At 41.6% G+C, this 12,192-nt stretch overlaps 1 protein-coding gene and 1 pseudogene across 3 annotated transcripts; one reads left to right on the forward strand and one right to left on the reverse strand.

Moving 5' to 3' along the window:
• Positions 1-3,274: 3,274 nt before the first annotated feature.
• LOC123051133 (uncharacterized) lies at positions 3,275-8,435 on the reverse strand. Of its 3 annotated transcripts, none has more exons than XR_006423956.1 (9): positions 8,227-8,435; positions 6,452-6,591; positions 6,284-6,343; positions 6,125-6,175; positions 4,931-4,995; positions 4,628-4,709; positions 4,395-4,465; positions 3,572-3,686; positions 3,275-3,467 (listed from the first exon to the last, which is right to left on the reverse strand). XR_006423956.1 is itself a non-coding variant. In XM_044473931.1 (9 exons), exons 5-9 carry the CDS (start codon positions 4,964-4,966, stop codon positions 3,396-3,398), a joined length of 363 nt encoding a protein of 120 aa, XP_044329866.1. In that variant the 5' UTR covers positions 4,967-4,995; positions 6,125-6,175; positions 6,284-6,343; positions 6,452-6,591; positions 8,227-8,435; the 3' UTR covers positions 3,275-3,395. The 3 variants fall into 3 exon arrangements, 2 of the variants coding, with proteins under 2 accessions (XP_044329866.1, XP_044329867.1); XM_044473931.1 differs by having other exon boundaries at positions 3,572-3,673; XM_044473932.1 differs by having other exon boundaries at positions 3,572-3,673; positions 6,523-6,591; positions 8,227-8,418.
• A 469-nt stretch (positions 8,436-8,904) lies between these two features.
• Positions 8,905-10,702, forward strand: LOC123048297 (proline-rich receptor-like protein kinase PERK2; annotated as a pseudogene).
• Positions 10,703-12,192: the final 1,490 nt, after the last annotated feature.

The raw sequence follows: 12,192 nt of genomic DNA on the forward strand, positions 1-12,192 counted from the left end.
TAATCAACACGCACGCATGCATGCATTATAGTGTGTGTCTGACAATAATAAATAAATTAAACACTGATGTGACGTGTGGTATTGTATTGTACGAATAAATCAGAGATCCATATATGGACCGCTCGATGTTTCAACATTTTGTATTTGATGCACTGCTAGTACGTCTTGCACTAGTACAACAATATAAATAGCTTAACGGATTTGATATTTCACGCCTAGATGTGAAATAGCTACCTCACATCTAATTTTCTTATTATTTATTTTGTTTTCTTTGACTCACAAAAAAAATTGTTTTGTCTGACCTCACGATTTGTTTGTGTTCAAGGGTACGCTTGTGCAGCCCGAGAGTAACTAGTTGGCGAGCGCTCCCTTGGGAGACTCGTAACAATCACTCGCGGGTGGGCTGAGAGCACGCCACTTGGCGCTCTCCTAATCACTGCCACATATCGCGCTCTGGGCGCTCCCTCCGTATTTTTCTATAATTTTTTCACACTTGTTTTTGGCTTTTTAAACGTTTTTCTTTTGACTTTTTGGTTTTTCACCGGTCTTCCTTAGCTTTTGGACCAGATTTATTTGTTCGAAGAAAATAATTTTCCACATGAAAAAACGTGTTTTTTTGCTTCCGCAAGAGGCACAGTTTTGCTTCCGTGAGAGGCACAACCATGCCTCTCGGAAACGAAAAAAACGTGCTTTTTTTCTTCCGCGACAGGCACGGTTTTGCATCCGCGGGAAGCACGATTTTGCTTTCGTGCTTTCTGTTTTTTCCTTTCGTGAGAGGCATGGTTGTGATTTCGCGAGAGGCACAACCGCACCTCTCAGAAACGAAAAAAACGCATTTTTTCCTTCCATAAGAAGCACGGTTTTGCTTCCGCAAGAGACATGGTCGTGCCTCTTTCAAAAAGGCAAAAGTACATGCTCCCGGTTCGGTTTTTTCGTCCGGTTTTTTCATGAAAAAAGGTCGTCAAAACCTATCAACATTGGATCTAATTTTGAAAATCTCAACGCGAGGAATCCAACTGTGAAAATGGTTTGAGATTTCAACGCATGGTTTAAAGGATAAAATGTTTTAATAAACGAATCTACGAAAAAAGAAAAAAACTGCCAGGTTGCAACAAGTGGCGCACATGTAGTGCGCCACTTGTCACAACCTAGGGAGGTGGGAGTGATTTTGTAAGGAGTACCCTTCAATTAGTGATTTTGTTGAAGCCCCCTACATTGTCGTGTGCCAGGGTGGGCTGGCCCATGTGTGTGCCGGCGTGGGCTGGCTTTGCCTTTTTGTGTTTGTCCCTTTTTGTCTATTGTTGAACTGTCTTGATTCATCAATCGCATAGACAGGAAATAGAAGTTGGGTCTTTTTTTAAAGTTGTAGTTAGGAACCAGTCTTTTTTCCAATTACAAGTCCACTTTTGACTTGTATTTACGTCCACTTTTTTTTCAGTTGCAAGTCCGTCCTTGAATCACAACTGGGTCCAATATTTTTTTCCCTGGTTATAGTTTCGCTCGACTCGCAATTGGTACCCGACCTTTTATTTCCTAGTTACAAGCCCACCGTCTACTCGCAACTGAGACCGACCTTTTTTTTAGTTGCAAGTCCATCCTCGACTCACAACTAGGGTGCAATCTTTTTTTATCCCAGTTGCAATCCCACCCACGACTCGTAACTAGGACCTGACCTTTTTTGTCCCGGTTGCAAGTCCACCCTCAACTCGTGACCGGTGTTCGACATTTTTTTTATCCCATTTGCAAGTCCACCCTTGAGTCGCAACTGGGGCTCGACCTTTTTCCCCGGTTGCAATTACACTCTCGACTCGCAACTGGGCCCCGACATTTTTTGTCCTAATTGTACCATCCTTGACTCGCAACTGGGTCCAACCATTTTTTGTCCAAGTTGGAAGTCTACAACCGATTCATAAGCAGGGCCCAACTTTTTTTTGTCCTAGTTGCAAGTTCACCCTCGACTCGCAACTAGGGGCTCAATCTTTTTTATCTGAGTTGCAAGTCCACCCTCGACTCGCAACTAGGGCTCAACCTTTTTTATCCGAGTTGCAAGCCCACCCTCGACTTGCAACTGGTGCCTAACCTTTTTTGTCCGAGTTGCAAATCCACCCTCAACTCGCAACCGGGGCCTGGATTTTTTTAGTCTCAGTTGCAAGTCCACCCTCGATTCCTAACTGGGGCTCGACCTTTTTTTGTCTCGGTTGCAAGTCCACCACCGACTCGCAACCGGGGCTCAACCTTTTCTTATCCCAATTGCAAGTCCACCCTCGACTCACGACTGGGGCCCAACCTTTTTTTGTCCCAGTTGCAAGTCCAAACTCGACTCGCAACTGGGCCCGACCTTTTTTAGTCCTAATGCGAGTCTACCATCGACTCGCCAGTATGGGTTTGACCTTCTTTTATCCCAGTTGCAAGTCTACCCCTCAACAGGGAACAAACTGCAGATGAGCCGGCCCAAGTAGCTAGGATACTTTTTTTGTTTATGTTTTGTTTTTTTCTTCATGATTTTTTATTCTACCATTTTTTCTTCATTGGTTTTCCTCTCCTTCTAATGTTTCTATTTTTCAAAAGTTGATCTCATTTTTTTCCTTTTTCCTAATTCTTTTTTTCATAAATTCACAAGTTTCAACAAATATTACAAAATTCATAAATGTGTTCATTTTTCTAAAATTGTTCATGTTTATTGTATTTTTTTTGAAATGTGTTCATTTTTTTCAAAAATTGTTCGTAGGTTATAAAAAATGTTTGTCTTTTTTCGAAACAACTATGGGCCCACATGCAAGTCACCCTCGACTCACAACTCATATCATAGTTGACCCAGTTGCAAGTCCACCCTCGACTTGTAAGTAGACCTGTAGTTTATTTCGTCCCAGTTGCAAGGCCACCCTTGACTTGCAATCAGGCCTATGTTTTGTCTTTTACCCAATTGCAAGTTCACCCTTGACTCGCAACTGGCACCGTAATTGTTTCATATTAATTGCAAGTCAACCCTTGACTCGTAACTAGGCTCGTAGTTTTATAGCTTTTATCTTTTTTTTCCTGTTGGATTTTCATTCTTTTTGTTTTTTCTCTACTTTTCCTTACCTTTTTCTTTTTTTAAATTCCTAAACCTTTTTTTAAATTTTGACCATTTTTCAAATCATGAATATTTTAGAAATTTATGAACATATTTTCTGTATCTATGAACATATTTTAAATCATGAATATATTTTTCTAATCCATCAACATTTTTTGAATGCACAATCAATTGTGTAGTAGGTGTTTTAAAATACTTTAGTGTACTTAATGATATCTTCATTGTGTATAATTAAAAAAGTTCATCGTATACAAAATAAACTGTTGACAGTTGTATGTCTGTTTTTCCTGAAGAAAATGGGTCGGGCTGTTCATGTGACCCGTCAAGCGACTAACAGCGAGAAAAGGTTGAACCGGTCGCTTCTATTGTCCTTTCCCTGACCTGTCAAAAGCACCTGACAGGAAAAAAAATCAGCAAAAAATACAAGCAGAGACGACATGGGAGAGAGTTGGAAAGAAGAAGAAACATGGCAAGGGCGCATGGGAGAAAGGCAATTACCTGGAGGAAGAACACAAGCAAGCACTTGGGGGTCACAAAAAGATCATCCACAGGTACATGAAAAATCTTCAAATCCTCTGTTGCACTCTGCTTTTGGTCACTCTGTTTTGAGAGACTACATTAGGTCCAGAATAGAAAACAAAGCAGGAAAAACATGTCACTAATTAGTCATAGTACAAAAAGATTAGGGGACTGAACTTAGTGATGCCATTCAATCAACAGTGAAAAACACTGGGGAGAAATAACTCAAGCATGCATGACATAGATGAAATCCCAACTGATGTAGTGACATTACTCTCACTAGATAACACTAGAGCATGATCAGACAAGATGAACACTGTGGAGATAAATACTGCCATCATGCCAAATTAAACAGTAGAGCATGATCAGACAGGATGAACACTGCCACTGTTAGTTCAGACAACAATTCAGTAGATACAGAAAAGAACAAATTTAGGGAACACCAAAAAATTCAGGAGCACTGCCACTATTGCTAAGAAAATTTTACAGTAATAAATTCCTTGTTTTGCAATTGTACTGACATTACTTCAAAACTCTAAATGGCAGGTGCAAAGCAAGCAGAAAGCAATGACTGAAGATCTACTGTCAATGTCACAGGAAGTCCTCATACTAAATGTGAGTTATAAAATTCCCATAAATAACAAACAAAAATACTGGGAAGATCTTTATATGCCTAAGAAGTTGATAAATTGAAATGAATTACTGCAGGAATCATACTCTTTACTGCACTCCTACAATTGGACATCATATACAAGGTAACAAAAAAGGGCAACAAACTACAGAAAGTTGCTCTGGATAATACCTGAATTTGAAACAGCAAGAGGACAAAACAAAAACTATCTTGTTGCTTGCAGGTACACTCAGCAGGAGGACCTGCAAACATGAATCACCAGAATGATGGAATCTTCAGCAAACAAGCAGAAATCAGCTACAACTCATTAGAAGACACAAGATTAAGTGAAATTCCTATCTGAAACAAATACACAATTTAGGGTATCGAAAGATAAGAGAATAACAAAGTATATTTTGACTTACTCAACAGACATGGCAAGAAATGCATGAAGACGATCGAGCAAACCAAGAGGTAGCAGCGGAAGCTAATCCTTGGGAGGTGGCCCTGTTTGAGAACATGAACATACAACAGGTAAGCAAACTAAAAAAATGATGTGATCCAAGTATACATATTGTATATTGGAAAATGTTGGAAAATTAAATCTCACTAACGGAGAGTAAAAATGCAGATGAATGATGATCCTGAACCTACAACTACAGCAAGCACTGACAGGAACCAAAGCAATCAAGAAGAAAGGGGAGAAACAGAGGACTTGCGTCAACAACCTGAAAGCAATGCCTTCCTTGGAGAAGATGATTCATTTCTTGATGAAGATGACATTGAAAAGTTCCTACAAAATGAAGAAGACGCAGCATCAGAGGGTAATTTGAGGAACACTAGAAATACAAAGGGGGATACCCCAGCAAAAATAACAACACACAATCAACCCGAAAAAATGAGAAAAGAAAGGGAAAATTACACTGAAAGAATTATGGGTACAATTACACTGTACAAATGCATAAGATTACACTGAGCAAATGCATAAGGGGGTAATACAGAGTAAAATCGCATTGGATTACATTGGGACTAGCATATGAAATTACACAGTAATTAAGAGTAAAATTACAGTTTAAAAAGCAACAGATTATAGTATACATTATGGGGAAAATTACACTGCAGAAAATGGAAAATAGGATTACAGTGTAACTACCATACAAATTACACGTAAAATTATCAGTCAAATTATACAATATAGACATGGGTAAAATTACATCGGAGGGAAATGGTATATGATTACAGTGTAACTACCATACAAATTACACAGTAATTATCAGTCAACTTACTGTGTAGAAAAGGGCATCGGATTACAGTATAAATATGGGTAAAATTTCACTGTAAAAAAGGTGTAGGGTTACCGTGTAACTACCATACAAATTACACAGTAATTATCAGTCAAATTACTGAGTAAAAAAGGCATCGGATTACAGTGCAGATATGGGTAAATTTACACCGTAAAAGAGGTGTAGGATTACTGTGTAACTACCATACAAAATTACACAGTAATTATCAGTCAAATTACTGTGTAAAAAAAGGGGGCATTCGGATTACAATGTAGATATGGGTAAATTTACACTGTAAGAAAGGTGTAGGATTGCAGTGTAACAACCATACAAAATTACACAATGATATGGGTAAATTACTGTGTGAAAAAGGCATCGGATTACAGTGTAGATATGGGTAAATTTACACTGTAAAAAAGGTGTAGGATTACAGTGTAACTACCATACAAAATTACACAATGATTATATGATTACAATGTAACTACCATACAGATTTCACAGTAATTATCACTCAGTAATAAGGGCATTCAGATTACAGTTCATATAGGGTAAAATTACACTGTAAAAAAGGGTGTAGGGTTACAGTGTAGCTACCATACAAATGACCCAATGATTAACGGAAGAGAAAAAAAGACTTACAACATTCCTTCTGCCAGCAGATGATAATTTTCTCCTTAGGTACTTGACTTTCTGATCAAAAAACACAAAACGTAAATCATCAAACCAACATATGAAAAAAAAATGGATTAAAAACATCAAACTCTTCATCATCACCAGAAACATGAAAAAATGGCTTACATTATTCACATAGAAATTGTAAAGTGCTTTATCAAACTCTTCATCATCACCAGAACAACCCTGCAAAGGGAAAAAAAATCAGAAAACAAGAACAAAAATTAATAAAAAATAGAAAAATAGAAAAGAAAAAGAAAATGAAAAGAATATAAGAAGACAAATAATAACTACCAAAGACATAGCATTAGAACCATCATCAGCAAAATCATTAGGCACATAAGGGTCTTTCAAAGAATCAGTACTCTCGACTGAAGAAACTAGGGGAACATCCTTGCGACAGACTTTCCGCACTCTACCCATTGAGATACTACCTGAAAAACAAATAGAGAGAAAAAAATGGCCTCAAAATATAGAAATGCAAATAGTGAGCTGAGGGAAAAAATACACTGTAAGAAAAAAAAGGGTAAAATTACAATGTACAAATGCATAAAGCACAGGGTGACTAGCATACAAATTACACAATAAATACAGGAGAAATTACAGTGTAAAAACGCATCAGATTACAGTGTAACTAGCATACAAAATACAGAGTTATTATGGGTAAAAAATACTGTGCAAAAGCACAACAGACTACAGTGCAGGCTTCCGAATTGGATGCGGGCGACAAAACAACCTTCAGCACAAAACGTGATGTAAAGGATATTTTACAAGCCTCACGTCACTAAATAGAGACAAATCCCAGAGTTGTTAGCAGAACCAAAATTGACAGATAAATTCCCAAAGAACTACCGAAGTAGTAGTTCACAAAAGCAAGAGCATCTGCTGCCAAACATATGACCAGTTTACTGAATCTTACTCGCAGATCAGGCATCTGCCACCACACATGAGTGGTCAAAAGCACCACAGGTTTCACAAAATCAAGACTGCACAATCTTATCCATCGACTGCTTAGTAAGGTTCAGAAAAATAGACAAACATAAGTCATGGGATCATTCAGATTTCAATTAAACATAAGACTGCATGGCTGCACAACAAACAGGGTGATCTGCGAGGCCACTCATGCATAAAGCACAGGGTGACTAGCATACAAATTACACAATAAAATACGGGAGAAATTACAGTGTAAAAACGCATCAGATTACAGTGTAACTAGCATAGAAATTACACAGTTCTTATGGGTAAAAAATACTGTGCAAAAGCGCAGCAGATTACACTGTAAAATATGGGCAAAATTAAACTGTAAAATGGGGCATCGGACTACAGTGTAAACATCGGTCGAACTACACAATAAATCATGGGATAGGATTACACTATAATTTCACAGAAATTATCGGCCAAATTACTATGTAATTTACAGTATACTACCACCCAAACTACACAGTAATTATCGGTGAAAATAGTGTGTGAAGCACAACAGGGTAGCTACATTAAGAGACTGTAGGGGGAAATGATAAAAAGACAAGCTATTCCCACGGTAATTAGAGGGAAAATGGTTACACAGTGATAAGGTTCAGGCTATAAAACGAGAAACACTGAAACACTTAAAAGCAAAAACATGCTGCAGTGATGCTCTATATAGGAGTTGTAGATGAACTCTGGAAAAATCTCAGTTACACTAATACTGAGTGTGAATCACTGAACTCGATCCTTCAGAGTTCAACATCTACTGGATCCACCCCTCAAAACTAAACCCTACAACACCTACCTCCACATCAACAGCAAGAGAAATCTAGCGTTCTATGCCTACCTCCACATCAAACAGCCACAACACTGCCTCCAAAAAAATGTCCTACGGGATCCTAACCGGGAGGGATTTGGCCTCCGTCCACAGCAGGAAAAGGAAGACACGCCGGACTACACATGGCACGCTGCAACCTCCTACGGCACAACCATGGCGGACTACAAACACCACGGAAACAAACTTCGCGGATCCACAAAATCCCCTAGATCTGAGACTACACGGCCATGAAACCACGGGCAAAACGCGAGAGACAAGGACAACTAACCAGGGCAGCCGGCGAACGAAGAGAAGAGGGAGAAGAAATCAAAATCCTGCGGTGGATGAGCTCAGAATCGCCATGAACTGAAGCAATCGCCTCCGCCTCCTCCGCCGCTGGAGCTCTCCCCCTCTACCTTATCAAAATGAGATAGGGGAACGACACCCCGCTTCTACATTCAAAAACGACAAAGGCCAACAGTAAACCGGCTGGGGAGGGCAGGGCCGAGGAAAATGGGCTAAAAGCAGAAAACCGCGCCCGGTAAGAAAACCAACACAAAGCAAGACAGGACCGGGCGCGAATCTCAGCGCGAGATCAAACGGACACAAAATTGAATGAAGGCGAATTGGAAAACAGTCGACTGAAAAATAGCAAATCCGTTTAGTTTTGGGTTTTGGGCTTTGACAAATTGAAATCAAACAAATAGATTAACAATGAAAAAAATGAGGTTGCGCTCACATCATGCTTAGATGTGAGGTATTATCTGAAATGTAGATGTGTAGACTCGATGGGGGTGCCGTAACATCACTGTTGTCTTTTACTCCGCCATGCCCTCCAACCCTTCGCCTTCAGTGGAGTTTCGTGGAAGCCACACTCGTCACCTCGGCCGGCCGCAAACCACGACCGCAAAGGCAAAGCGGCTTGGTCCGCCGACTCCGTAGGAATCTTAGCGGCAAACCCACACACTCGGCCTTTCGCACAGCCATGGCGCTGTTGACGGGGCTGGGCCATGCGGCGACGGTGGCGCAGCTAGTAGGCGCGGACGTCGGCGGGCTCATCTCCATGACCATGCAGGCCGCGCTAACGGCTCAGCAGAACAGGGCGGAGTGCGAGCAGCTGGCGCGCCGGGTCCTCATGATAGCGCAGCTGCTCCCGCACGTGCAGCTGGCCGACGACCCGGAGGCAGTGGCGTGGCCGCTGGCCGGGCTGGGCGAGGCGCTCTGGGACGCCCACGAGCTCGTCGTGTCCTGCCAGGGGAGGAGCGCCGCCTACCAGTTCGTCATGGCCGGCAGGACGGCCGAGAGGTTCAGGGAGGTCCGGAGGTGCAGGGCAGGATCGACTCCTACCTCATCCTATTCCCCGTGATCAGCCACATCGGCATCACACGCCGGCTCGAAAGGATCTACGACATCCTCGTTCCAGACGACGACTCCACCACCAGTGGTGAACCGGCGTATCCACCTCCACCACGACTGTCCCACATGCAGGTACGTTTCTTGACAAGATTGATACAAAAGTTAATATATTTTGTGATATAAGGAGGTACGTACGATACTTTTCGAGAAATGACGGATTTTATTGACTCAAAATGAAGCACATATATGGCGCATAATTTAGCTAGACATGCTTTCATCTCGATCTCTTTTATTTTTTGGATGATGATCCTCCTTGTTTTATTGTTACAGATGTGATAAAGGAGGTATTGTTATTTAAGAGGAAATAAAGTGCGCCAAGAAGGCTTACCCTAAAAAAAACTCTTGTAGTCTCTTTTTCAAGAGCCTTCGCGAGAGGTGGCTCGGGAGGTAGAGGTACGTAGTGCGGCATGGAACCCAGGAATTCACGTTGGCGGAAATCGTGGCTGCCACCAATGGCTTCGCCCGTGACGCCATGATCGGCTATGGCGGCGGTGGAAGAGTGTACAGGGGCAGGCTTCATGATGGTCGAGAGGTGGCCGTCGAGCGCGTGAGTAGCCTACAATCAGACAACATACAGCCGGAGCTCGAAATCCTGTCACGGCTCCGACACAAACACATCGCCCACCTCCTTGGATCGTGTGTGACTGCGGCCACAGACAAGAGACAAAAGCGCCTGCTGACCACCAAGCGAAGAAAGGAACCCGAAGAGGAGCCAGAAGGGTTCATCGTCTACGAGTACATGGAGAACGGCACGCTCTACGACCACCTGCACCGTAACCAGGGCTCCTCCGCACCAGCACCGGCGAGGGTGTGCTGGAAGACGCGCATAGAGGTGCTCCTCTGTGTGTCGCGCGCCATCAGGCACCTGCACTGTCCTGCCGAAGAACCGATCATCCACCGTGACATCAAGTCAAGTAACATCCTTTTCGACAACGGTTGGGTGCCACATGTGTCGGACTTTGGCTCGTCACTCACCTGGCACGTGGCGAGCGTGAAGGACTCGGGGTTGGGGTGCCCTGTTATGGGCACATTTGGGTACGTGAAGCCGGCGAGCAACGTGTACAGCCTGGGCGTGCTGATGCTCGAGGTGTTGACAGGGAAACGGGCATTTCTCCAAGGGGGATTAAAGATAAAGGAAGATCTAGCATGTTTTGCATCTCCCATCATCGAGGCTGGTGATATTATGGAGTTGCTGGACAAGCGAGGAGCCAACACCATTGCAGTTGCAGGCGCTGAAGCGTGTAGCGCAAATTCTTTACTCTTTTGCATTCGATTCTAGCTATTTCGACTCTGCGCCAAAGGCAAGGCACAGGCAGGTAGGTACAACCCAGTGACCTGAGTGTGTGACTCGTCACAATCATTATGCACCAACAGGAGAAATGAGAAGGGGCGATATTTTACAAATTCGACACGCTATTTTTCGTTGTGTTCTATGTATGCCACGACATACAGTTTTTCCAAGCGCAATGCGGGTATTCACAATTCGAGGTTAGTTCAGCTTGTGCGGTTTTAGTATTATGCCTTTTTTTCACCCCGAGGATCGGAGATAGGTCGAGACACAAAAGAAAAAGCTATGGTCGACAAGCTGAAAAGACCCCGATGCAACTTATGTGTTTGTTGGAAATCCTTATCGTTTGTGTGTTCTTGTCAATAGTCGGTTTATTCGATGAAACAAATCGCTCCATTTTGCTCTAGCGCAGTTTCTCCCAATATTTTTTCAAGTTTTTCCAGATGTTGGTTTTTTTAGACAATTTTCCAGATGTTGGTGGCATTGCCATGGATGGATCAAAAAGGCTGAAAAAGCCGCTTTGGCTCCAGCGCCTCCGCCCACAGTAAAAGGGACCTCCTAATCCACGCACCGGTCGGAGGATACCCTCCAAACGCACACCCCCTGCACGATTTGAGCCGACCCATTGTGGGGCGCAGGCACATTTTTTTATCTTTTTTTCATTTTCTTTTTTGTTCTCTGTTTTGACTAATTAATTTTATAAACACCAAAAAATTTCCCAGGTTTTAAAAAATGTCCGTGAATTCAAAAAAGTTAATTTTGAAAAACTGTTAATGTATTCAAAAAATGTTGGTGAAATAAAAAAATAACAAATTCTTCATGAATTTCAAAAAAATGTTTGCCAAATCAACAAATGTTGGGGAAATTTCAAAAAATTCTCACGATATCAATGAATCTTCTTGAATTTAAAAGTTGTTGACGAATTTGCAAAAAAAAAGGCTCGTGAATTCAGAAGTGTTCAGGATTTCAAAAATGTTTTGGAATCTCAAAAATTATTCATGAATTTGAAAATTGTTCTTTAGTCTCAAAACAATGTTCAGGAATTCATGAACTGTTCACAAATTTGAGAAATGCTATCAAGTTTCAGAGGAGGTTCATGAATGTAAAAATTATTCCCATATTTTAAAAAGGTTTCACATATTTAAGAACTACTCCCTCTGTCCCATAATGTAAGACCTTTTTTTACTCTAGTGTAGTGTCACAAAATGTCTTATATTATGGGATGGAGGGACTATTTCTGTATTTTACAAAAGTTGAGGAAATTAGAGAAATGGAAAAGTACAAGATATAAAAATTAGAAGAAGAAAATAAAACCAAAAAGGCTGATAATTTTTTTTAGGCAAAAAAAAGCCGATAGAGAAAACACAGAAAAACGAAAAAAGAAACGGTTCAGGAAACCGATGGGAGGGAACACACAGAAAGAGAGAGAGAGAGAGAGAGAGAGAGAGAGAGAGAGAGAGACAACAGAACTGACAAAATGGGCCGGCCCACTACTGCGGGGAAGGGTGCGCATTTGGTCGTTATCCCCAGACCCGTGCGCGGAATAGGAGA

Source organism: Triticum aestivum, chromosome 2D (genome assembly GCF_018294505.1).
Source record: "Triticum aestivum cultivar Chinese Spring chromosome 2D, IWGSC CS RefSeq v2.1, whole genome shotgun sequence".
Classification (NCBI taxonomy): Eukaryota; Viridiplantae; Streptophyta; class Magnoliopsida; order Poales; family Poaceae; genus Triticum; species Triticum aestivum.